The 27,126-nt window shown below is 48.4% G+C and overlaps 1 protein-coding gene across 14 annotated transcripts in view; it reads right to left on the minus strand.

Moving 5' to 3' along the window:
• Positions 1-27,126, minus strand: part of mbnl1 (muscleblind-like splicing regulator 1) — a 396,632-nt gene that overhangs the window by 21,081 nt on the left and 348,425 nt on the right. For 11 of the 14 annotated variants that reach the window (XM_072473809.1, XM_072473821.1, XM_072473819.1 and 8 more), the window contains 3 exons: positions 8,772-9,029; positions 7,966-8,019; positions 6,851-7,004 (listed from right to left, as the gene is read on the minus strand). In XM_072473809.1, coding sequence (XP_072329910.1) covers positions 6,851-7,004; positions 7,966-8,019; positions 8,772-9,029 — 466 coding nt within the window. The remainder of the gene's footprint in view (positions 1-6,850; positions 7,005-7,965; positions 8,020-8,771; positions 9,030-27,126) is intronic. The other 3 variants (XM_072473818.1, XM_072473817.1, XM_072473812.1) reach the window with 1 other exon arrangement.

Here is a 27,126-nt window from a genome sequence, read left to right on the forward strand (position 1 = left end):
AGGCCAATATATCCTTCCTGACACACGGAGTCAAAGGTATCTGGAATTAGTTGGTAGCATTCTCATGTCTGTCTGAAGGTAGTGGATTCAAGATTCATCCCCAGGGGGTGAGCGTGCAGCCTAGGCTGACACTCCAGTCCTGAGAGGGTGCTACACTGTCAGAGGTGCCACAGCTTTCAGATAAGCTGTCGAACTGATGTCCCACTGAATACATCGCTACACCGATGCAGAGAGCAGCTGAGAGACATCCAGATTGCCGCGGATCTGCAGTCACACGTAGACCAGGCAAGGACAGCAAATTTCTCTCGCTAAAGGGCATCAATGGATCTTTACCACAGTCGTTGATAGTTCCATCGTTGGGACTAGCTTTTAATTCCTGATTTATTGATTGAATTTAAAATTCTACCAGTGACTGCAGCGAGATCTGAACCCACCTCCCCAGAGCAGTGTAAGACCATAAGACACAGCAGCAGAATTAGGCCATTCGGCCCATTGAGTCTGCTCCGTCATTCGATCATGGCTGATATGTTTCTCATCGCCATTCTCCTGCCTTCTCCCCATAACCCCTGATCCCCTTATTAATCAAGAACCTATCTATCTCTGACTTAAAGAGATTATCTTCCGTTACTACATTACGAGACCAGTGACATTACCATCATGCCACCAGCGCCCCAGCTCCTGAATGGCCTGAACTACATTTCTCCCTCACTGGCAGCAAAAGCAGATTATTTAATCATTTGTTCACACCGTTTGTTAGACCTTACTGCTGACAATTGGTTGCTATATTTGCCGATATCACTACAGTGACCGCTCTTCGAAAGTACTTCATTGGCTGCAAAGCCCCATAGAACGTCATGAGCATGAGGTTGGGTGCTATACAAATGCAAATTCTTCCTTAATAATGGTCCACTGCTCTTAATTCAGCTTCTCACACCATCCACCTCAGCAAATGCCATAGAACCGCTCAGTGCAGAAGGAGGCCATTTAATCCATTAAGTCCGCACTGATCCTACTTTGGCCCACTCTCCCGCCCTATCCCCATAACCCCACCTAACCTGCACATCTTTGGACTGTGGGAGGAAACCGGAGCACCCGGAGGAAACCCACGCAGACACGGGGAGATCCTGCAGACTCCGCACAGGCACCCAAGGTCGGAATTGAACCCGGTCCCCTGAGGCAGCAGTGCTACCCACTGTGCCGCCATGCCATTGAAACTTATTTGAGACCTCTAAATTTTGTCCTGGCCAACATTTACCCGTCAACCAACATCACTAAACGGGCTTAATTGGTCATTATTCTGATGCTGTTTCTGGGAGCCTGTGTTAATTGGCTGCCCCGTACTTTGAAAACACTTAATCGCCCGTAAAATACTTTGTGATGTCTTATGGTTATGAAAGGCTCTATATAAATGCAAGCTCTCTCTTATAGTTTTAATTATCTATTTGATGTTTTAAAAGGTTCTGATACTGGCCTCTCCCATTAAATCCAAACTCATGCTTTCAAACGGATGGCAGTGAAAAGGGTTCTGTAGCGAGATTGGTTCATGGCAGTGATTTTTCAGAAGTGTATCCAATTCGATAAGAGTTTGGCGGAGAGGGGGCAGCAGAATGTGATAGGGCTGTAACAGCCGAGTCCTTAAAAAATGCAATTGCATAAGATTTAACTGATTTACAGTAAATGGAAACGGACGGGCACTGCGTTCATACCAGCACACACAATAGCCTTGAGCGAAATGTGAAGCAAATGGAACATGAAGCAGCAGTGATAATATTATCAGCTCAGTTGCACTAACTCGCAAACATTTGTGGCTGAATGCTGTGGGTCCCTGTAAAGCAAGAATATTTCCGACAGCCTCCAATCTGACTTTTTCAACAACAGAAAAATCAATTGCCCTCAAAAAAACGTTCACCACAGTTGTTGCCGGGAACTCTTTTTTTTTGTAAGTAGTGTGTAAAGGAAAACGGTGAAGGTTAGTAACTTTGTTGTTTAGGGAGAGGTATGTAGAGACGAACAGCAAACACTTTTTCTAAATACAGACTATTTGAGTCAAGGTACTGTGACAAAACATTAAACCAACGACAGAAGGAAATAGGAGAATTTGTGCAGCCCGTGTCAATAATTATAATTGAGCCTGGTCAGCAAGTGAACTGTTTCCTTTCTAATTAGTCAAATCTTTGCACCAGAGTTTAACTCTTTGTTCCTTTGTTTATGGAAGTGCGTCCTGCTGTCATTTACTCTGCCAGACATTGTTACAGCCAGGAAGTAGCCTGCCTATCACTTTGCAGGTTGTTGGGTTTATGCCTTGCCCAGATTGATGGGTACAGCAGTTTTACAGCAGGGCAGAAAGCCAGCCAGTACAATATGCTGTGCCCTTTCGCTGAGCAATTTTATAACTTTTATCCCACATTGCTCTCTCCCTGAGTAAACCTCTCGGGCGGGATTCTCCGTTGGCCGATGCCGAAATCGCGAAACACGATAGGGCAGAGAATAGGTTCCATCGCCAAAATCGCAATGCTTCAACACCTCAACAGCGGCACCAATGCGTTTCATTGCCGCAGCCGACAAGGCAGCCATGCAGCTGCACATGCCGCTGACTGCCCACTGTGAACCTAGTGCCACAGGTTGTATAGGTGTTCCCCCAGGGTGCCCTCTTACCCCAGCCGACTCATCAGCTGTATGGACATGCCCCAGCACAAGCGATGCCATCTTGTTGGCTGGGGTGAGTGTGTGTGGGAAGTGTCATGTGTAAGTGCGGCTGCAACTTGTCAGCCTCCCAAGTGTCAATCAGGAACCCAGCAAATCCCGCACCGTTTTTCATTGGAAACGATTGTGTTTCACATGGCGCCAGTGCTAGCCCCTTCCACAGTAACAGAATCGGTCCAGGTGTGGCGACAGTTTTGTTGCCGTGAATGTCCAAGAATTCTGCGTTGGCGCCAACACTTAGTCTCAGAAACGGAGAATCCCGCCTCTCATCTTCCACATAACCGTGAGCACTGGCTTTGATGGTCCATGGGCTTCACTGGCTGGGCCAGCTTTTGTTGTCCATTCCTAATTGCCCTTGAACTGAGTGGCTTGCGAGGCCATTTCAGAGGGCATTTAAGAGTCAACCACATTGCTGTGGGTCTGAGGTCACGTGTAGGCCAGGCTGGGTAAGGATGGCAGATTCCCTTCCCTAAAGGACATTGAAGAACCGGATCGGTTTTTACGACAAAATGGTTATCAGCAGCCTTTTATTTTCAAATTTAAAAAAAATTTGAATTCAGTTTACACCATCTGCCATTTCAACCCAGGTCCCCAGATCATGACCTAGGGTATCAGGGTGGGTCGCCTGAAGCCAGTTCTAACGGTATGGACACTTCGCCAGGCCTAAGGATGATTGGCATGTGAAATGGAAAAATGGCACACTGTTGCAGGACAGGCTACGGCTTAAAGCTGATGGATATTGTTGGGCACAATAATGGGAGTCTTACTCTGTATCTACGTTGCACTTAATCTGGGGATATTCGATATCACTGGGTGCCTCAACGTGAATTCCCGTACCAGCTTTCACAGCTCCAGGGATGCGGGTTCAATTCCGGCCTCGGATGACTCTGCGGAGTTTGCACTTTCTCCCGATTTCTGCCCGAGCTGGACTCAACACAGGTTCACGACGCATGCCCCCTCTCAAGTTGGGCGTAAAGATTTTTCGTAAAGATATTTTTGGCCTTCTGTCCACACTGCGTTACTCTAAAGCTGTGCTTCAATTATACATTGTTTGTACTGCACTGCACTCACTAAGTGCCTCAAACTTACCGTGGAAATCGCGACAACTTTTATTTGTCCGTGAATTAAGTTGAAGGTTAGGAATCTGGAGTTCTCTCGTCACTATTTCAGCCACTTTCATGTTTGTAATTTGTTTGAACAAGTCAGGTTGGGATGATGAAGTCTCATCAGCCCATCTAATTTCAACCTTCCAAAACACTAACTACACAGTGCACCATCCGGCTGGTTCTCAAATAAATCCTGCCTTGACTATCCCTCACGGTGATCAGTTTCTGTTATCGATCATCCTTACTTAGTGTGAAGAGATACTTCTTGATATCAACCCGAGACTTGCCCTTCACAATTCTGACGTATACCCCCTTTTCCTGTAAATTTAGAGTACCCAATTCATTTTTTCCATTAAGGGGCAATTTAGCATGGCCAAATACCTAGCCTGCACATCTTTTAGGTTGTGGGGGCGAAACCCACACAAATACGGGGAGAATGTGCAAACTCCACACGGACAGTGACCCAGAGTCGGAATCGAACCTGGGACCTTGGCGCTTTAAGGCAACAGGGCTAACCCACTGCGCCACCATGCTGCCCTATACTCTCTTTTCCTATTACCCAGGACATATAAGTCATTTTAGGAAAACAAGTGTAGTTTTAAAGGATTTATGTTTGTATCAGTAAACGTTAGAAATAAAGTATAGTTTTAAGTGGGTTTAACTTAATGTTCCTGTGCCTGGAAGGGTAAAACCTAGAATTAGGTTCATGCTGGACAAAGGTGTTTCTATGTGCGGGGGTTGGTTCAGTTCCTGCTGTGTATCTATTGTGCTTAGAGAGGGCTATGGCGTAAAGAATAAATGAAAGGCATGAGCATGTGGGGGTTGCTTAGCAACTGGAGTTAAATAAACAGATCAAGGTATTGTTCTGAAGAATTCAAGGAACAGTAAACAAATGTATTCTGAGGCAAAGAGACAATTGCAGTAACCAAATTTAAAGTGGGACAGGAGCCTTCAAAGGTAAATCAAATGCCTGATGTTATTTTATTAGTCTGGGAATCGAGATTAAAGCGATTGTGAGCAGTTTGCACAGCAGTCAGGACAAGGGGGGGGGGGGGGGGATTTTTAGGAGACATCCACAAACATTCACTTGAATTTCTGAGTGGAGAGTGTGTTCTTGTTGCTTAAAAGGGACTTTGCGTTAATGAGACCATTGTAGATTAAGATGTACTTTGTAATCCGTGTTAATCCTAAAACCTCTGTGTTATTGTTAAACAGTGTGTGGGGGGGGGGCGAGTAAAGGATTATTGTATAATCATCCAGCTTTTCATGTTGAATAAATGTTTTCTTCTCTTGTTGTCAGATCTAATTAACGGCCCTGTGAATCTGTTCCACCACGCTTTCCAAAAAAAAGTAAAAGTTACGGTCTTTTGAGCAAAGCTTCCATTCTGGGATTTTCCCATCCAGTTATAACACCAGCTGGAATCGTAATAGTAAGTATTCTTCCGACTGTCCTGTCTCAGCACGGTAGTACAAGTGAACAGCACTGTGGCTCCACAGCGCCAGGGTCCCAGGTTCAATTCCCTGCTGGGTCACTGTCTGTGCAGAGTCTGCACGTTCTCCCCGTGTGTGCGTGGGTTTCCTCCGGGTGCTTCGGTTTCCTCCCACAGTCCAAAGATGTGCAGGTTAGGTGGATTGGCCGTGATAAATTGCCCTTAGTGTCCAAAATCGCCCTTAGTATTGGGTGGGGATACTGGGTTATGGGGATATGGAGGTGTCGACCTTGGGTAGGGTGCTCTTTCCAAGAGCCGGTGCAGACTCGATGGGCCGAATGGCCTCCTTCTGCACTGTAAATTCTATGATAATCTATGATAAAATCAGCTGAACTGACTCCATGAAGGTCAGAATTATTTAGCTGATGATGGGAAGAGAGTGAAGAGGGAGGGGTTTTGGGGGTTGGAGGTCTTGGCACACCACTTCAATGGATGAATCCAGGATCTAGAGCAGGTGGACAAAACTGGCATTTGTACTCAGTTCCCCGACCCCAGGGACAGGCAGACCCACATATAAATCAAGACAGGTGCACTTCACCATTGGTGCAAGAGCGCACTGGAGAAGTTATCATTGATGGGCTTCCTTGCCTTGGCATCACTGCAAGGCTGCATTTAAGGAGCCACTCAAACTTAACCCGCCCATTGTGAAATTGAGGAGCAACATTGGTACAGCTGCCCGCTTTCACTCTATCTTGATGCCAACAGGCCAGTGTAAATCCAGCATTCCATCCGATGCCATTTGGTTTTCACACCCAGCGAGTTCAGTTGAAATCACCCCTGCCGGTATTTCCTTGGGGAGTCAGTCTCAGATGGACTGAGTCAGTCCATCCCATCAAAATTCATAGGGGTTGAATTTCCTCTGGTTTTGCAGCAGAGGATCTGGAGAAATTCCCGGGACAGGTCTTCCTCTCGCATCATCCATTGAATTGACAAAGAGACCACCTTTCCCTCACCCCTCCTCATGGAAATCAACAGCGGGTGACTTTTGAAGCCAAGTTTGACTTCCACTGCACACAGAACCCCTTCTTCTCTCCTGCTCTCCTTAGCCCGGTTGATTTTCTGCACCCGGTTGTCTGGCTCCTGATCATACACTTCCCAAGGATGTAGAGGTTCAAGAAGGCGGCTCACCACCACCTTCTCAAGGGCAGCTAGGGATGGGTGATAAATGCAGGCATAGCCCGCGACGGCCGCATCCCGTAGGTGAAATTTATTGTTTAAAATCACCTTTGATACCACAATGTAACTTTATAGGACAATCGCAGGGAACAATTAAACTTGTCGATCGGGTAGGATGTCTCTGCAACAGGTATTTCTCCTATTTCCTTCGGTCACTTGAAGTTAGGAAACAAAAGCTTTACACTTCTCAATCTTGTGATCAACCATCAAAAAAGGAAATAAGGCGAAAGATACCCAGGAAATCAAGTTATTTTGAATGGAATTACTGGATTGCTATTGTTAGTATGCCTTTTCTTATCGCAGAACACCAGCGTATCACTTATTGTCCCTCCCTGCCACTCAGTTTTGAGCTTAAACGGGCCTTACTTGCCTTACCTGGTGGGATGAAGGCGGCTTGTTGATGTAGCTGCATGTTTGCGAGGGCCTGTTGATATTGGAAAACACCAGCATTGAAGACAGTCGTGGCGCCGTTGGCTTTTTCTAGTGCAGGTCTCTTTGGTAACGGAGGGAGGACGCCAGGAGGCAGGCCCTGGAAACGAGAGGTGAAAGTAAAAGAAGTTGGGTAAAACAAAGGAAGAGAAAACAAAAAAAAAAAACGATAAAGAGAAAAAAGAAAACACACCATCAGTACAAAGTGCAAACACAAGGCGGCCACTTACGCAATACTAACCATCTAGCAAGCAAGCAACAAGATTACTACCTGTGACAAGGCAGTAACAACAAATAAGCAGAAACTACATGTACAGCAAGCATTACTAATTTAAAAAAATAATAAGCGGGAAAATTTAACATAGCGGCATCATATTACAGAACACTTACAATAAAAGAGGCTTAATATACAAAAGCAGAAGGCTGCACTGCTAGCTCCATGACGATCAACATTAAAAGCAATGTTAACTACAATCTTTAAGAGCGTTTAATAAAAAGGAACATCTACAAAATAAAATGATAAACCCACATACTTTACCCACCCCCCCCCCCGGAAAAAAAACTTGGCATGCGACTCATGCAGGTACCTGAACACGGAGTAACAAAACATTTACACATTAACGACTTTCAGCAAAAAAAATAAGCCATGCCAACCAGATAAGTACAGAATTATTATGATCACATAAATTTAACATCCCCCAATGTTATGTCGGAGGGGCAATCCACAGGTGATGAACTGAGTGTGGTACTTCAGTTAACACTATGGTTGCTTGCAGCTCTTTTGGACGATTTAATCCCAAATTGCCCAAGTTCCATTTGGGTCGTTCCTTTTTTAATTTTGAAAGAGTGAAGTGTTTTCTTGTCAATAGTTTATTTCTCTTTTGAGTTGTTCAAAGCAAAATGGTGCCACAGTCAATTTATCACCGCCCTTTATTATTTACAGCAGAAAATAATGTACTAACACTGATTCCCCCCCCCCCGCCTTAAATAAATGTTTTAAGTTATAACTTGTAACCCTATTAAAGCTACATGCCAAGCTAAAAGGTGAAAGGTCATAGTACCAGGTCAAAGGTTGCCTCGAGGGGTCGCTTCAGTGATTTGACAGCCGACTGAGTCTTAATTAGCAGGCAGCGAGCACATGATGGCAATGGGCCAATGGGGTTCAAGCGCATTAACATAAACAGCAAGCAGAGGTGCATCATGGGGGCAGCAGTGCATTGTGGGGAGTTGAGGAAAAAAACAAATAAAAAAAACAAATCATCGGAATGCCATATACAACAAATAACAAGACTAGGCATGCACAATAAAGGCACTACTGAGTAGTTACTGTGAGGTTAAGGACTTTTACACAAATAGTTAATTACAAAAAACAATATCCTATTAACGCAAGGCACAGACTGTACCCTCTGTCCTTTGCCTTCTGGTCTGGGCATCTCAAAGCGCACAAAAGCAGCACCAGCTCTCCTCTTCACATAAATCATGTTACACACATTTATAGATATTACACAACAAGGTTTTACTGGGCCTAGTACACATTTTACAGTTAAATATTTACATAAAGGATAACGCAGTGAGGGAAGTGCACAGATCTAACCTTAGGCAAAGTGACCAAGTTAAAAGCAGCTATTAGCTATCGCTCATTAATATTATTACTGCCTTAACCCGATCCTTTCGCTTGACAACAAAAGGGAGAGCGCAAACAATAATTTTAAGGGGTGCAGCACAAAAGACGATTGCAAATCATATTGCCTGACTGTTCATTTCTCACTGCACGAAATCATGGGAGAACACAAACAGAATGATTAGTGGCTCCTTCAAATTCCCTGCCGGCATCTTAGACTTGGTTCGAATCGCGCTTGCCACTCACCATGGCGGCTGCAGTGGCCGCTGCCTGGGCAGCCGCTGCCTGATTCACTTGGTGCTGCGCAGCCTTTATCTTGGCCTGCAGGTGGGCAGGGGGGTGGAAGTACTTGCACTTTTCCCGGGAGCAGCGGCCCTTGATGTAATCCATGCACACGGTGACCGTGTTGTCGTTGGTGTCCACCATCGCGATATCCGCTGGGTGAGCAAAGCGACAGTCGTTCTCGCCCCTGGTGCAGTTTCCACGCTGGAACTCCCTACACACCTGCAGCAAAGAAGTCAACCGCAACCACTTAATTCCTCCTCAATCCGCTGCAATTCTTAACCAGTCCATTAAAAAAAAACACAAGTGGTTTAAGCACGTGGCCAGTCCAACAACACTAGGGGCCCTGACCTTCAAAGATGTAGGGGGCACGGGAGAAAGAGCAAAATGTAACACTGACAAGGATGAAATAAGGTGTTGCTGTTTGTCAGCGAATCCAAACCTAAGAGGGATAAATTTCAGGTGGTGTTGGGTTCCAGTTCACTCAGGGAGTGCGAGTTGCAATGGCAATTCTTCACCTTTGCAGGTATCTTGTGGTTTGGGCCGATGGATAGTGATGCTAGAGGCTCCAACGTTCTTTCCATCACATGGCTGACCAGGAATCTCTCCTACTCTCACCACCCGCTAGTGGCTGGTGTTGGAAGAGTTTGGAAGGACTCAACCTGTTTGGCTGTGTCATAAACACGTCTTCTCTAGTCATCAAACCTTGGGGTGGGACTTGAACCCAGAGCTTGTCTGGTTTAGAGGCTGGGCTATTATCCACTGCATGACAAGACCTGCATAAATAAGCGATAACTACTAATAAATTTAATGAGGAATTCTGGATATACATTTTTAGCAAGGTGCAATTAGAATATGGAACTCATTACCAAATGGAGTGCTTCAGATGAATAGAATAGGTGCATTTAAGGAAAAGCCACATAAATACATGAGGGAGAAAGCAGTGGACGGTTACGCTAATCGGGTGGGATGAATTAGGATGGGCAGAATGTAAACACCAGGAAAGACTAGACGGGCAGAATGGTCTGCTTCGGTGCTTAAATTTATTGTAATTCCGCATAACTTAATCTAGTCAAACAAAAAACATTGCAAGGTGTCAAAATGGGAGCATTTGATATCTACAAAGTTCCTGATGTTACTAAAACTGAAGCTCATGAAATTGAAGGAAAATCATTGACCTGGTTATGGCTGAGTGGCAGGAGACAGAGAATAAAGATGGTGGTAATTTAAAGAAGAGAAAGATAATGGTCAGGTACACAAATTGGCAGAATATGACTAATGGCACCCACAGCTAGGGATCTATGTTGTAGCCTCAACTATTTACCACATTCATAAAAGACTTAGTCGGTGGGATAGACAGCCATGTTTCCAAGTTGGCCACTTTGACACCAGGATGGGCAGCAATGTAGATAGAAGTACAAAGTTTTGGGCAGCACTGCAGTGCAGTGGTTAGCACTGCTGCCTCACGGTGCCGGGGTCCCTGGTTTGATCCCGGCTCTGGGTCACTGTCTGCGTGGAGTTTGCACATTCTCCCCGTGTTTCACCCCCACAGCCCAAAAGATGTGCAAGGTAGGTGGATTGGCCACACTAAATTGCCCCTTAATTGGCAAAAATGAATTGGGTACTCTAACTTTATTTTTTTTAAGTACAAAATTACAGAGATATTAATAGATTTATGCGAATGGGCGAAACAGTGACAAATGGATTTCCATCCAGGGAAACGTGATGCCATCCACTTCGGATAGGATAGATCAGAGCACTGGTCTGAATGCTAGAAATAGTGGAGCTCCAAAGAGACGTGGAGGTCCATTTATATAGGATTGTTAAAATGTCACAAACATGTACTAAAAATAATTTAAAAGGCCAATGGAATTCGGTCCTTTACATCTAGCGGACTGGAACATTGGCACGGTTCAAGAGTTGATGGGTTTGATGCAAGTTGGCCTTATGTCTCCGACAGCTGCACAAAACTCGACTTAGGCCAGACCGGGAGCGATTTGAACAGTTCTAGGAAGGACGTATTGGCGTTGGAGGGTGTACTGCGTAGATTTACGGGAATGATACCTGACCTCCAAGGGTTAAAGTACGAGGAGTGTACACACAAACTAGGATTGTATTCTTTAGCATTTAAAAGATTAAGGGGCGATTGGATCAACATTTTCATGATGTTAAGGGGAAGAGATAGCGAGAAACTATTTCTGCTGCTGGTTGGGGAGCCTGGAACTCATTAGAGGCAGGCTTTTCTGGAGTAAAGCTGGGCAATGTTTCTACAGTCAAAGCGTGGTAGAAGTTTGGGATTCTCTTCCTCAAATGGCAATTGATGCAAGATCTATTTGCTAGAATTGATGCTAATCTTCATAGGATTTACAGTGCAGAAGGGGGCCATTCGGCCCATCGAGTCCGCACCGGCTCTTGGAAAGAGCACCCCACCCAAGGTCAACACCTCCACCCTATCCTCACAACCCAGTAACCCCACCCAACACTAAGGGCAATTTTAGACACTAAGGGCAATTTATCATGGCCAATCCACCTAACCTGCACATCTTTGGACTGTGGGAGGAAACCGGAGCACCCGGAAGAAACCCACACACACACGGGGAGGATGTGCAGACTCCGCACAGACAGTGACCCAAGCCGGAATCGAACCTGGGACTCTGGAGCTGTGTAGCAATTGTGCTATCCACAATGCTACCGTTCTGCCCTATCTTAAACCAGAGTTTGATGGATTTTTATTTGGCAAAGGTATTTAGTGATGTGGGAAAAATTGTTCCTATGTTCCTGGAAGAAATTTAAAGTATTAGTCCCCGGTAAGCCTTTGAAATTAAATAGAAAACTTTTATGAACCGAGAAAAGTCATGGGTAGGACTTCCGGTTGCGGCGATGCGGAGCTAAGCCGCACGTTTCGGCAGCTCCCGCGACAACGGACTTTTGGGCTCTCCAGAGGAGCCCCAACGGAACTTTTTTGAATTGATCCCGTCTGGGAAGGTGCAGTAAGGTCCCCCTTTACGATATATGGCCGAGATCAGCGGTGGAGCGGCGAAAAAAGAGGCTCTGGAGCAGCGGCAAAATCGAGGGGGAAAAGCAAGATGGAGAGCGAGCAGCATGGGGGCCGGACCAGCAGGAGTTCCTTAGGCGCTGTGTGGAGGAGCTGAAAAAGGAGGTGCTGGCGCCAATGCTGTTGGCGATCGAGGGGTTGAAGGAGACCCAGAAGACCCAGGTGGTGGAGCTTCGTGAGGTGAAAGATAAAATGAATGACAACGAGGACGAGATCCTGGGCCTGGCGGTAAAAATGGAGGCGCACGAGGCGGTGCACAGGAGGTGGGCCGAGAGAATTGAGGTCCTGGAGAACAGGTCGAGGAGGAAGAACCTCCAGATTCTGGGTCTTCCCGAAGGAGTGGAGGGAGCTGATGCCGGGGCGTATGTGAGTACGATGCTCCATGCGCTGATGGGAACGGAGGCCTCTCCGACCCCCCTGGAGCTGGAAGGGGCTCACCGGGTCCTGGCGAGGAGACCCAAGGCTGATGAGCCGCCAAGGGCAATAGTGGCAAGGTTCCATCGCTTCGCGGACAAAGAAAGTGTGCTGAGATGGGCCAAGAAGGTGCGGAGCAGTAGATGGGAGAACACGGTGATCCGAGTTTACCAGGATTGGAGCGTGGAGGTGGCAAGGAGGGGAGCTGGCTTCAATCGGGCCAAGGCGGTGCTGCATAAAAAAAGAGTCAGGTTTGGCATGCTGCAGCCTGCGCGACTGTGGGTCACTTATCAGGACCGACACCATTATTTTGATACGCCAGAAGAGGCTTGGACCTTTATTCAGACGGAAAAACTGGACTCGAACTGAGGGGATGTGGTTGTAGGGGGAGATGTTGGTTGTATATGGGGTTGTAAATATGGGTAAAGAATAATTCATGGGTGGGATGGTGGATGGGGATGTGGGCAGAGTTCTGGTTCAAATTCCTAAAATTTCCCTTTTTTCTTTCTTTTCTGTAGACGAGATGATGATGATGGGGAATGTGGGCGTCGGTGCTGGAGGAAGGTGAGACTCGGGGTTGAGGGAGCTGGGATAATGGCTGCAACAGGAGCTGCGCCACAGGGGGAGGGGCTGGTTCAGGAAAGCGCGGGCTTTTTCCCGTGCCAAAAGTGGGGGGGTGGATGGAGGAAGGCAAGGAGGAGGAGAGGCTCCCACACGGGGAGATCAACGGGAAGGTAGGGGAATCCGGAGTCAGCAGAAGTCAGCTGACTCTCGGTAATAATATGGGGGGAGCAAAAGAGCTAGATGTGGATCGAGCGGGGGGGGAAGAGGGGTGATTCCAAGGTTGCTGCTGCACTGTCCGAGGGGGAACTGAAAATGGAAGAGGTGGTCGGGGCGGGGGTTCCCCGCCTGGGGGACTGGAGGGTGCGGGAAGCGCGAGCACGGGACTGGCCTAAGATAGGAGATGGCTAACCCCCCAATCCGGCTGATCACGTGTAATGTGAGAGGCCTAAATGGGCCGGTTAAGAGGGCCCGAGTGTTCGCGCACCTAAAGGGACTGAAGGCAGACGTGGTCATGCTTCAGGAGACACATCTGAAGGTGGCAGACCAGGTCAGATTAAGGAAGTGATGGGTGGGACAGGTGTTCCATTCGGGGCTGGATGCGAAGAATAGAGGGGTGGCAATACTGGTGGGAAAGCGGGTGTCGTTTGAGGCCAAGAACATAGTAGCGGATAAGGGAGGCCGATACGTGATGGTGAGTGGTAGGTTGCAGGGGACAGAGGTGGTACTGGTGAATGTATATGCCCCGAACTGGGACGATGCTGGATTCATTAAACGGATGTTGGGGCGTATTCCAGACCTGGAGGTAGGGAGCTTGAGAATGGGTGGGGATTTTAACACGGTGCTGGACCCAGCATTGGATCGCTCCAGGTCTAGGACGGGGAAGGGGCCGGCTGCGGCCAAGGTGCTTAGGGGGTTTATGGACCAGATGGGGGGAGTAGATCCGTGGAGATTTGCCAGGCCTTTGGCCAGAGAATTTTCTTTTTTCTCCCACGTACAAAAGGCCTACTCCCGGATAGATTTTTTTTTGTTCTGGGCAGGGCATTGATCCCGAAAGTGGAGGGAATGGAGTATTCGGCCATAGCCATTTCAGACCATGCCCCATATTGGGTGGCATTAGAGCTAGGGGAGGAGAGGGACCAACGCCCGTTGTGGAGGTTGGATGTGGGACTGCTGGCAGACGAGGAAGTGTGCGGGGGTGTATTGAAAGGTATTTGGAGGCCAACGACAACGGGGAGGTGCAGGTGTGAGTGGTATGGGAGGCGCTGAAGGCGGTGGTCAGGGGAGAGTTAATCTCCATCAGGGCTCATAGGGCGAAGAGAGAGGGCAGGGAAAGGGAGAGGTTAGTGGGGGAGATTTTAAGGGTGGCCAGGAGCTATGCAGAGGCTGATGAGGGACTACTCAGGGAGAGACAAAGTCTCCAGACGGAGTTCGACCTGTTGACCACAGGGAAGGCAGAGGCACAGTGGAGGAAGGCACAGGGGGCGATATATGAATATGGGGAGAAGGCGAGCCGGATGCTGGCACATCAGCTCTGTAAGAGGATGGCAGCGAGGGAAATAGGCGGAGTCAAAGATGGCAGGGGAACTATGGTGCGGAGTGCGGGGAAAGTGAATGAGGCTTTTAAGGCCTTTTACGAGGAACTGTATAGGTCCCAGCTCCCAGGGGGAAAAGAGGGGATGCGGCAATTCTTGGACCAATTGAGGTTCCCAAGGGTGGAGGAGCAGGAGGTGGCTGGTTTGGGGGCGCCAGTTGGGGTAGAGGAGCTGGTTAAAGGACTGGGGAGCATGCAGGCAGGGAAGGCCCCGGGGCCGGATGGGTTCCCGGTGGAGTTTTATAGGAAGTATGTAGACCTGTTCGCCCCGTTGCTGGTAAGGACGTTCAATGAAGCAAGGGAGGGGGGGACCCTGCCCCCGACAATGTCGGAGGCGACGATCTCTTTGATCTTGAAGCGGGATAAGGACCCTCTGCAATGTGGGTCGTATAGACCGATCTCGCTCCTCAATGTAGATGCTAAGTTGCTGGCAGAAATGTTGGCCACGAGGATTGAGGACTGTGTCCCAGGGGTGATTCACGAGGATCAGACGGGATTCGTAAAGGGTAGGCAGTTAAATACTAATGTGCGAAGGCTCCTAAATGTGATAATGATGCCATCGGTGGAGGGAGAAGAGGAGATAGTGACAGCCATGGACGCGGAGAAGGCCTTTGATCGGATAGAGTCGGAGTATCTCTGGGAAGTGTTGAGGAGGTTTGGGTTTGGGGGAGGGTTTATTAGTTGAGTTAAGCTCCTGTATAAAGCCCCGGTGGCAAGTGTGGTCATGAACCAGCGGAGGTCGGAGTATTTCCGGCTGTATCGAGGGACAAGGCAGGGGTGCCCCCTGTCCCCTCTGCTGTTTGCATTAGCAATTGAACCTTTGGCCATGGCGTTAAGGGAGTCGGGGAAATGGAAGGGGGTGGTTCGAGGGGGAGAGGAACATCGAGTGTCGCTGTACGCAGACGACCTGTTGCTGTATGTGATGGATCCAGTGGAGGGGATGGTGGAGGTAATGCAGATCGTACGGGAGTTTGGAGATTTTACAGACTATAAGCTCAATGTGGGAAATTAGAGTGAGCTCTTTGTGATCCATCCGGGGGACCAGGGAAGAGGGATAGACGACCTACCGTTGAGGAGGGCGGAAAGGAGCTTTCGATACTTAGGGATTCAGGTAGCTAGGAGCTGGGGGGCACTGCACAAACTTAATTTGACGCGGTTGGTGGAACAGATGGAGGAGGATTTTAAAAGGTGGGACATGTTGCCACTCTCGTTGGCGGGTAGGATACAGTCGGTTAAAATGGTGGTCCACCCGAGATTTCTTTTTGTATTCCAATGCCTCCCAATGGTGATTACTAAGGCCTTCTTTAAGAGGGTGAGCAGGAGCATTATGGGATTTGTGTGGGTGAGCAAGACCCCGCGGGTACGAAGGGGGTTCCTGGAGCATAGCAGAGATAGAGGAGGGTTGGCGTTGCCGAATTTGGCTGGTTACTATTGGGCAGCCAACGTGGCAATGATCCGTAAGTGGGTGATGGAGGGAGAGGGGGCGGCGTGAAAGAGGTTGGAGATGGCGTCCTGCAAGGGAACGAGCCTGGGGGTGCTGGTGACGGCACCGCTACCGCTCCCGCCGACAAGGTACACCATGAGCCCGGTGGTGGCGGCAACGCTAAAGATCTGGGGGCAGTGGAGATGGCACAGGGGTGCAACGGGAGCCTCGGTGTGGTCCCCAATCAGAGACAACCATCGGTTTGTCCCAGGAAGGATGGACGGGGGGTTTCAGAACTGGTATCGGGCAGGGATTAGAAGAATGGGGGACCTGTTCATTGATGGGACGTTTGCGAGCTTAGGGGCATTGGAGGAGAAGTTTGGGGAACGCTTTCAGGTACATGCAAGTGAGGGCGTTTGTGAGGCGGCAGGTGAGGGAATTTCCGCTACTCCCGGCACAGGGGATTCAAGATAGGGTGATTTCGGGCGTATGGGTCGGAGAAGGCAAGGTGTCGGCGATATACCAGGAGATGAAAGAAGAGGGGGAGGCTTTGGTAGAAGAGCTGAAGGGTAAATGGGAGGAGGAGTTGGGGGAGGAGATTGAGGAGGGGCTATGGGCTGATGCTCTAAGTAGGGTTAATTCCTCTTCCTCGTGTGCCAGGCTTAGCCTGATACAATTTAAGATAGTTCATAGAGCGCATATGACGGGGGCGAGGCTGAGTAGGTTCTTTGGGGTGGAGGACAGATGTGGGAGGTGCTCAGGAAGTCCGGCGAACCATGTCCATATGTTTTGGTCATGCCCGGCACTGGAGGGGTTCTGGAGGGGAGTGGCGGGAACACTATCTAAGTTGGTGAAAGTCTGGGTCAAGCCAAGCTGGGGGCTAGCACTATTTGGAGTAGTGGACGATCCGGGAGTGCAGGAGGCGAAAGAGGCCGGCATTCTGGCCTTTGCGTCCCTCGTAGCCCGGCGAAGGATCTTGCTAATGTGGAAGGAGGCGAACCCCCCAGCGTGGAGGCCTGGATAAATGATATGGCTGGGTTTATCAAGTTGGAAAGGATAAGGTTTGCCTTGAGAGGGTCTGCGCAGGGGTTCTACAGGCGGTGGCAACCGTTCCTAGACCATCTCGCGGAGCGCTAGATGAAGGCCGGACAGCAGCAACAGCAACCCAGGGGGGCGGGCGGGGGGTGGGGGAAATCATTCGTGGGGGGGATGGGGTTTCTCTGAGGGGCATTTGAGCAAGAAAACACATGAATGATCCGGAAACTGACATGTACGGGAAGAATCCAACGTACAAAGTTCTGTATCTTGTTGACTTGCCATGTTCATGTCTTGCCACGCGAGTTCTCTTTCTTTTTTTTGTTACCTGGGGGGGGGGGGTTTGTTTGTAAGGTGGAAAATATTGTTGAAAAATTCTTAATAAAATCATATTTAAAAAAAGAAGAAAATTCATGGGTAGATAAATGACCTGTTGGTCAATCAAACCTGTCCCATATCCATGATTCACTTTTCTCACTGGCAGCACACCCCGCCTGGGATTTTCCAGCGGCGTGGTTTTATTTCAATGGAAAATCCCATTGACACACGGTGGGAAGATAGAATCCCACCTTCAGCGAACGGCGCACGACTGGTGGACCGGAGAATCCAGCCCAAATAAACCAAGGGTCAACAAGGGGAAAAAAATACTCGGGGAAATTGCTCTCCAATTACTGAAGGTCTGGCTCAATCCCAAAGTCCATGATGAGGAGCTATCGTTGGTGGTTAGAGGCTATTTGAGGTTACAAAGCTTCCTTTTGAATCCTATGCTGCAGGATGGGGTGGGTCAATGCAAAGATGCTTGAGGTACAAACACATTTTAAGAAGAACACGTCAGAGGGATGAAGTTTCCAGTTGAGGTCAGGACTCCAACATCAGGGTCAAACGACCCAGCGTCGTGTCAGGAGATGTCACCCGGCATGCTCTTTGTAGGATCGGCCAATGAATAACCAGGGGGCGAACGTGCCGACCAATTAAAGATGAGGAGCAGGCTCGGATATCTGGAAGGCCAATAGGAAGCTGTCCGGCACTGCATGGTCCGCAGCCGGCCCATGCAGATGAAGGAGAGAGGGAGTAACCCAAGATGCACCTGCCCTCTCAGTTCTTTTAAAAGTCCGGAAAATAAAAATGCCAGAAAGTGTCAGAATGTCTTTGTGCAGGAGGAAGTCGTACACAGGGCCGCAGCTGTGACTATTTCATGTTATGGGTAGTGGGGGGGGGGCAGAGGACAGTTTTTAAAAAATCTCTGGAGCACCAACCCAATCCCTCGACCCACCCAGTTTGCTGTCAGGAAGTGGTGCCTGCGTTTCAGTCACTGCAGTGGGCCCGTATGTGAGAGGGCAGCTGTTACAAACTGACTTGTCCTCCTGGAATATGGCAGGGAGCCTGGATCATTAGGGGAAAACGGTATGCCAGCCAGTAGTGGGAAACTCTGGGACAACCCATCTGCCCCCGTTCACATCCCAAACGCGTCACAATAATCCTGTCAGAAGCACCGCCAGAGACAGTAGAGGAGCAGAAACACTCCATGCACTCCGCTAACAGGAAATCCCTCCAGGGTAAATGTCCTGACATTTCTATTTTGCGGTGAATGGTCAACCATTTTGAGGCACCGATGGGGGATTCCGTCCCAGGGTGCTCACTGTTTATTTTGTAAAGTTCCGACAGCTTTCACCGTCATGACTGCCGAAGTTAGAAAATTGCCCCTGACATCATCGGACCCAATGAAGTTAGGAAGAACAAGATTTGAATGCTTCACCTTTGTAACAATAAAGAAGACTTGGGGCACAATTTTAAATAGCATAAGTGTGTTTGGACAAGTAAATGATGCAACTCCAAGTGATTTGATCATGACTAACTATTACAAAAGTTTTCATAAATAAAATACACCATTTAATAATGTATTAGATCTTTTCATAATGTCGCACAATTGGTCTCTATTGCACAAGGTCCAAAGTTCATTTGCCAAGTTTCCTTCCGTCCAAATATGGGAATGGCGCCCCCTGTTGTTTCAATTTCTCCAGTTCTTGCTCTCCACCTTTCTCACAAAAACACCATAAAATTATAAGCCTTTCCTTAACCATCTAGAATCTACCCTGTCAAAGCCAGGACCCAATTAATAGTCTCCTGACTGAAGATTTGGCAAATGTTTTCTTTTCTTTCTCAGAGACGTCTGATGACACTTGGCTTCCATCCTGATTATTATTATTATGTCACCCTGTTCACCTCGAACCGCTTCCATATCCGATTAAATATTTTCAACCTCAAACATTAGCTCTGCCCTCCTGAACACTTTCCTGTGTTTAGGTCAGGCTTCTGGTGTATCTTCAGTTACTTTCGAGTGAATTACTTCTTCACTGTATCTGGGTTGTTTTGATTGTCTCCAACTCTACTCATTCTCATAATCTTCCAGTCCTATCTAGGTGTTTAACCGATTAATCATTGTACAGCATCAATGCTAGTTCCAGCCTTTCCATGTTTGTACTCACTTCTATGGGCTATTGATTGGTTGAGGAATGGGTCACCTTACTATCTCCAACCCGTTGGCAGAATTTCTCCAGTCGTTGCGATTGACTACATACCCCCACCCGCAGGTTTCGCGGTGGCATGGGCGGCCATCAATGGAAACTCCAACCAATGGCGCGCCACCGAGAAACATGCGGTTGGGGTATCGGAGAATGTGTCAAACAACCTGCTTACATTAATAAGCTCGGTGCCTGCTGTCATACTAAAGATCTGATTCATGTTCATCTCTGTGCTCTTTGCTCTCATGGAACAGGTGGGAAGCTCCAAATGAAGGGTCAAATGCCGACTGATGAAATGAGCAGAATCACCTTAATTCATCGTGTAATTCAGCATTAGGAGCAAAGTTTGGTTTGCCTCCATGGGCGGGATTCTCCCCTACCCGGCGGGGCGGGGGACCCGGCGTGATGGAGTGGCGGGAACCACTCCGGCGTCGGGCCAAGCCCTCACCTTGAGGGGCTAGGCCCGCGCCGGAGTGGTTTCCGCTCCACCGGCTGGCGTGGAAGGCCTTTGGTGCCACGACAGACAGGGCCGAAAGGACTTCGCCGGTCTGCGTAAGTCCACGCATGCGCGGGAGCGTCAGCGGCTGCTGATGTCATCCCCGCGCAAGCGCAGGGGGGGGGGTCTCTTCCGCCTCCGCCATGGTGAAGACCATGGTGAAGGCGGAAGAAAAGAGTGCCCCCATGGCACAGGCCCGCCCGCGGATCGGTGGGCCCCGATCGCGGGTCAGGCCACCGTGGGGACCCCCCCCCCCCCCGGGGCCAAATCGCCCCGCGCCCCCCCCAGAGCCCGCGTGCTCTCACCGGTAAGGTAGGTGGTTTAATCCACGCAGGCGGGAGAGGGTTGACAGCGGCGGGACCTCGGCCCATCGCGGGCTGGAGAATCGCCGGGGGTGGGCCTGCTGACCGGTGCGGTGCGATTCCTGCCCCCGCCGCGATTCCCGCCCCTGCCAAATCTCTGGTGGCGGAGAATCTGGGATGCGGCAGGGGCGGGATTCACGCCAGCCCCAGGCGATTCTCCGACCCGGCGGGGGGTCGGAGAATCCCGCCCCATGTCTCCACTGAATTTTTCAATGCAACATAATTTCCATTTGCCAGCTTTGACCTTTCAGTCTCTCTATCTCTTGCCTCTCCCTTCAGGAACTTCTTAAAATCCCTATTTTAGCCACCAGTACCGGATATCCACATGCGTGGCTAAGTGTCAAACTTTGCCCTCGAACACTCCTGCAAATTGCCTTATGATCATTTTCTACGTCAAAAGCTTCAGAAAATTGTTCGCTTCTATTGCTGCTGGTAATTTCTTGATGTGTGCAAACCAAAAATCAGTGTTTCTGCTCATTACGAGTAAACCTATCTCCTCACATCACCAAAATATTATTTGTTTTACACGTTTACAGTGCAAGCATAAGGGACTTTGTAAAATGCTGACAAAATTGACTTTGCAAGTTCTTCAAGTTAAACTGAATTGTTCTTCTCTGAATGCGACGTTAACCTGAGCCTGCCCACCCAGGAGGATATTGTTGTAAAGCCAGAAAGAAAATGCTGGAAAGCTTTGACTAAGAGTCATTGGACTCGAAACATTAGCTCTTTTCTCTCCAGATGCTGCCAGGCCTGATATTCCAGCATTTTCTTTTTGGTTTCAGATTCCAGCATCCGCAGTCATTTGCTTTTATGCTGTTGTAAAGGTTCATTTGGCGTTTCATGGAGAGGTCTGGAGGCTTGTATTTTTGAACATTAAGGATTATTATTAACCCATGACCATGTACATATCCAAGGTACTTCCATGCATGGGTGCTGCCTCCACACTGGCTCCTTCTGGACTCTTCGCCACACAGTCCACTATCACGTGTCCAGTCCCACATTTACCCTTGCTCTGCTGAACACCCTTATACTACAATGACATGCTGCTATCCCTTAAAGGCATATTACAGCAGATGGAACAGATCCCATGGCATTATTACGAAGGAGAGCAGAGGAATTATTCCCCGTGTCTTGGACGATATTTATCCTTAAACCAACGTCACGAAACCAGATTATCTGGATATTTTTCAATTGTTGTTTGTGGCAGCTTGCTGTGCACAAAAAGGTCACCACAGTAACCACACTTCAAAAGTACTTGGATGGCTGCAAAGATCCTTGCAGGGATCTCCTGAGGTTCATGACATCTTGCTTTAACTGCTGCCTGGAGGTGATTGGAGGCTGTGCTGAATTATCTGACCCTCTGTAAAATACGCCAGGACTCTCTGTTTAGGTACTGCAGGGATAATTTGGTTTGTCCTGCATATCAGGCGATTGGAAAATGAACCTGTGTGCATCTCTTGGTTGGGGGTGCAGCAAATCCTGACACCCAGTAAACCAAAATATAAAAGTTGTTTTCTCTTGCCCCTCACCATTCTCAAACGTATCTCAGACTCCTGAATTACAAAGAAAGCAGTGGTTGTTTGATTAAAATGAGCCTTCGCAGGCAGCTAATTGTTGCTTCCTTGCTAGTCATAATCAAAACCGCCAGCCAATAGGCCATTCCACTGTGTATTTACACAGCACTCCAGCATCTTATCTGCAATTATTTGCAATCTTTACTGTAAGTCAGTCAATGATAACCAGAGAACCTGGGGCACTGCATTAGATCTCACTGCCAGGAACATATTAGCACGAGTCTATGCAAGTGAGCAGAAACATGAGAGAAACATCGCCTATCAGGCTGGATAGATTTCCATCGCCTGTGCACACGTGAGTTCAACCCATCAGGCGCAGCACTGTCTCTTTGCAGCAGCCATTTATCTCTGCGACTTGCACATTCCTGGTGAGTTGGCAGGCCATTAGCTTTCAGAATGGGGCCTTCATACCTCATGCAGTGGCTCTAGTGCCCAAGGCCTGCAGGAAGCTGCTTCTGTGTGCTAGCCCAATGCATTAACCAAGAGCCTGATGTGATTGCTGTCCTTGAGTCAGTTAAGAGCTGATCTATATAATCCGTGCCACAAAGGAACTCTTTGCCACAATCACAGCGTGGTGTCTGCACTTCCCACTTATCAGACCCTGTGAGAAAACAATTTTCTTGACCTGAACTTCTCCCAATATTGTCCCAGCAAACCAATTTGGGCTCAAACGAGCTTCTCAGTAACCCAGTAACCCTACACAATCTAACCTTTCTGGACACTAAGGGCAATTTAGCATGTCCAATGCACCTAACCTGCACATCCTTGGACTGTGGGAGGAAACCGGAGCACCCGGAGGAAACCCACGCAGACACGGGGAGAACGTGCAGACTCCGCACAGACAATGACCCAAGCCGGGAATCGAACCTGGGACTCTGGAGCTGTGAAACAACTGTGCTAACCACTGTGCTACCGTGTCCCCCTGCTTTAAAGTACTGCTTCCAATCTGAGTCTATGCTCTATCTGTAGCTAGTTCACTAACCACTAATCCTTGTTGCCCACGTGCATGTGTGTGTGTGTGCCTACACGTGTGCATGTGTCTGCCCTTGTCTGTCTGTGAGTCTGTGTGTGCGCACTCTGGTTTGTGTGTGTGTGTCTCTGTATGTGCCTGTATCTGTGTGTGTGCCTGTGTATGGCTGTGAATGTGCATGTATCTGTGGTAAGTGTGTGTGTGTGTGTATGTTTCCTATGAATCTCTATGTGTGTGTCTGTTTATATGTGTGCGCATGTGTCTGTGCATGTGTGCCTGTATATGAGTGTGAGTGTGCATGTATCTGTGGTAAGTGTGTGTGTTTTTGGATGCATGTGTGTCTGTGAGTCTGTGTGTGTGATTCTGTAGGTGTGCATCTGTGTATGTGTGTGTCTGTCTGTCTCTCTGTGTGGCTGTGTTTGCATGTCGCTGGGTTTGCTTGTGTGTGCCTCTGTGTGTGCTTGTGTGGGTGTGTGTATGTCTGTCTCTGTGTGTGGCTATGTGCGCGCATGTCTCTGGGTTTGCTTGTGTGTGCCTCTGTGTGTGGGTGTGTGTATGTGCCTCTGTGTGTGATCTGTCAGTGAGTATAGGTCCGTCACATCTTTTCCAATTTCCCTAATGATAATAATAATCTTTTATTGTCACAAGTATGAAGTTACTGTGAAAAGCCCCTAGTCGCCACATTCCGGTGCCTGGTCGAGTAAGCCGGTACGGGAATTGAACCAGCGCTGCTGGCCTTGTTCTGCATTACAAACCAGCTGTCTAGCCCACTGAGCTAAACCGTCCCTAATTGACCTGCTTGTGCTTTCAACCAAGACAGCATCAGGAACAGTTATGATGCATTCTGCAGTTGAGTTACATAAGGAGCCACCACCTCCAGAATCCAAACTTGACCGTTGCCTCTCCCTCATCTACTTGCTGTCCCTTGGCAACATGGGATCGGCTTCCAAATGAACAATGATAACACCGTGCTTTGACCTCTCCATCAACTCTCTCAGCTGCCTTCCCTCTGGTGAGCCCGCTTTCCCAATATCCAGTCTCGGATGAGCCAAAATCACTTCCGGCTAAACATTGGGAAGAGTATCATTATCGTCGTCTTCAGCCTCCGGGATGCTTGCAGCAACTCCCATCTCCATCCCTGCTACTATCTCGGGTCGAGCGAGAGGCCACACAGTCTCTTGAGTCCCACTTGACCCAAAATGGAGTTTCCCTTCCCACATCCTCCACCACTGTAACATCAACCGCTTCCACTTCAGCTTACTCTTCACTCTCAATACCTATTTCACTGTTCTCCTGTAGGTTTGATCTTCTACGCGCCACCCATTTCGGGTGACCCAAAGCTCTAGTGCCTATGTCATCTCCTGTACTAATCTCACCTCATCCATGACCACTGTCCTCACTGATCTACATTAACTCTTGTTCCCCGAGGGCATCAAATCGCAATGTCCACTCTTGTATTGAAATACCGCCATAGCATCACTGCTCCGTCACTTTGGTTTTCCTCCAATGCTGTCGCACTCACTACCTAGATTTTTGGCACCTTCAGCTCTGGCCTCTTACCCGTTACCCATTCCTAGTCCCAGATCTTCCTTCATCCAATTAGGCTCATGCACTGGGGCTTCTTCCCGAACCTTCTACCATCTCACCACCTTCCTCTCCTGTCTCCCATTAAAGCCTATTGGCTACATTTCCGAATGTCCTCCTCAGTCCACAGTGTTAACATCCCTCTCTCCCTCCCTCCCTCCCTTTGGGGAGCACAGCGTTTGGCCATTTTCCAGACTGCCATTATACGAATGTCATGGTATCTACTTGCTTTTCCTAACACACCAACATAATTTAGCATCTTTTCACCTACCTCACAACACCTTTGCTTCGCCTGCAGCATTAAGGTAGAAAAAAACAGTACAAAAAATAAATAAAGGAAACCAGCTGAAATTCAGACGTTGTATAAATACCAAATGCCTGGCTAAAGTTTGAAAGGTAGACTGCCAGCTCAGGGCAGTACCATTAACAATTTCAAGCAGTGGCCTGCTCCAGAGAACTCTCAATGATGCTGTACCTCTAGAGACACTGGAATGCAGACTCTCCGCCACCATTTCAAAAAACATTGAGGCCCTCCTTCCAAACACCATCTCCCATGCTGCGTGCATCGTAGCTGAACCTGATGCTGCCTTAATCGAAATAAGTGAACTGCAAAACCCATTTAATTTTGGGCCTTCTTTTCAGACCTGTTATACGCGGATAACAATTCCTGGTCTTCTGTAATAGGATCGTGTGGGGGGAGGGAGGAACGGATCTAAATCCAAACACTACCACCACTGTGGAATACACAGTCAGACCTCAGCATCTCCTGATACCCCACAGGCCTTGCTAGGTTTTGATACATTGAACCTATTGCTCAGGGCTACAGTAGCGGCAGAGGGATTTCATGTGGGCGTTGGGATCCCAATGGCAGGATCAAAGTGGGGCCCCTTCCTTGCAGCGAGCCAGAACGGCAGAGTTATTTTACCAAAGGCGGCCTCATGAGTGTCACCACCCAATTCAGGATGTTGGTGGGCTGCTGAATCTGGAGGACCAATCGGAGACCATCCCAGCACTGAAGGTTCGAGCGCCTCACAGTCAGAGCTGGGTCCTACTAAAATATAAGGTTTGAAGCTGCACTGTTCCCAGTTGACAGCCACAAGTGGGGGATGTGAGTAGGGCAAAAGGGACAAGTGTTTCCATTTAGCTGATGGCCTCCCCACCCAATGGGTAGCCGCTCTGCCTCTGGCAGAATGGCAATGATCTTGCAAAACCACTCCTAATTGCGGGGGACGGTGCGGGGAACCTAACCAGCAAATTTGATGCCCGCCTCCTTGGACTGAGCAGGACAATCCAAATCTTAACTCAACTTTAGGGAAAGCTCCCTGGCAGCAGGATTGCTTTGAGGAGCTATCCAGCACATTTTGGAGGAATGGAACAGTTATTTACTGGAGAAAGGGATTGAGTGGTTGACAAGAGAGGGAAGGATGTGGATTTATGACGAACCAGATAATGAAGGGGTCCACTCCTACAGGCAGTAAGACCTTGTATACTACAACCCTCGTCACTGGCAAACCCAGCTGTCGCTGCCCATCCTGCAGTATTAGGCTGTTCAAGACTGAAAGGGTTAATGTAGGGCAGGGGAAACAATATCATCCATAGGATGATGTAAAGGGAGTCACATGACTAGTTGCAGACTGACTGGAAATAGCTCATGGCTTGGACTGAAGAAGCTCCAATATTATATCTGTTCATAAAATAAATAGTTACTCTTCAGACCTTAAACAAACCCAACAACTAGTCGCCCTTGAATTGACTGCTTTGCTAGGGCAGTTAAGAGTCAACCACATTGACCAGGGTCTGGAGTCACGTCAGGACAGCAGGTTTCCTTCTCTAGAAGGACTGATAATAATAATAATCTTCATTGGTGTCACAAGTAGGCTTACATTAACACTGCAATGAAGTTACTGTGAAAAGCCCCGAGTCGCCACATTCCGGCGCCGGTTCGGGTACATTGAGGGAGAATTCAGAATGTCCAATTCACCTAACAGCACATCTTTCGGGACTTGTGGGAGGAAACAAGAGCACCCGGAGGAAACCCACGCAGACACGGGGAGACTCCGCACAGATAGTTACCAAAGCCGGGAATCGAACCAGGACCCCTGGCGCTGTAAAGCAACAGTGCTAACCACTGTGCTACCATGACTAAGCAATGAAGTCTTGCCATCTATTCCAGATTTAATTAATTAATCAAATTTAAATTCCGCTAACTGCCATGAGTGAGATTTGAACACATGTCCCCAGAACTTTATCCTTGGGATTATTGGCCCACCTCCATTGCCACTAAACCACTTTCACAACCTGCTCAGGTAGATGTAATAAAGAACCTGAGGCACTGTTCTGAAGAAAAGCAGAGGCCTTATCCAAGGTGGTCTGGACAATATTTATCCCTCAATCAACAGAACAGGCGGGTTTAGAACAAGGAACTACGTAACTGGAAGCTCTTCACTGTCTCATCCAAGCAACTTAATCTAGAACGGGCAGCATGGTAGCACAGTGGTTAGCACTGTGGCTTCACAGCACCAGGGTCCCAGGTTTGATTCCCCGCTGGGTCACTGTCTGTGCGGAGTCTGCACGTTCTCCCCGTGTCTGCGTGGGTTTCCTCCGGGTGCTCCGGTTTCCTCCCACAGTCCAAAGATGTGCAGGTTAGGTGGATTGACCATGATAAATTGCCCTTAGCGACCAAAAAGGTTAGGAAGGGTTATGGGGATAGGGTGGAAGTGAGGGCTTAA

This window comes from Scyliorhinus torazame, chromosome 14, assembly GCF_047496885.1.
Source record: "Scyliorhinus torazame isolate Kashiwa2021f chromosome 14, sScyTor2.1, whole genome shotgun sequence".
NCBI lineage: Eukaryota > Metazoa > Chordata > Chondrichthyes > Carcharhiniformes > Scyliorhinidae > Scyliorhinus > Scyliorhinus torazame.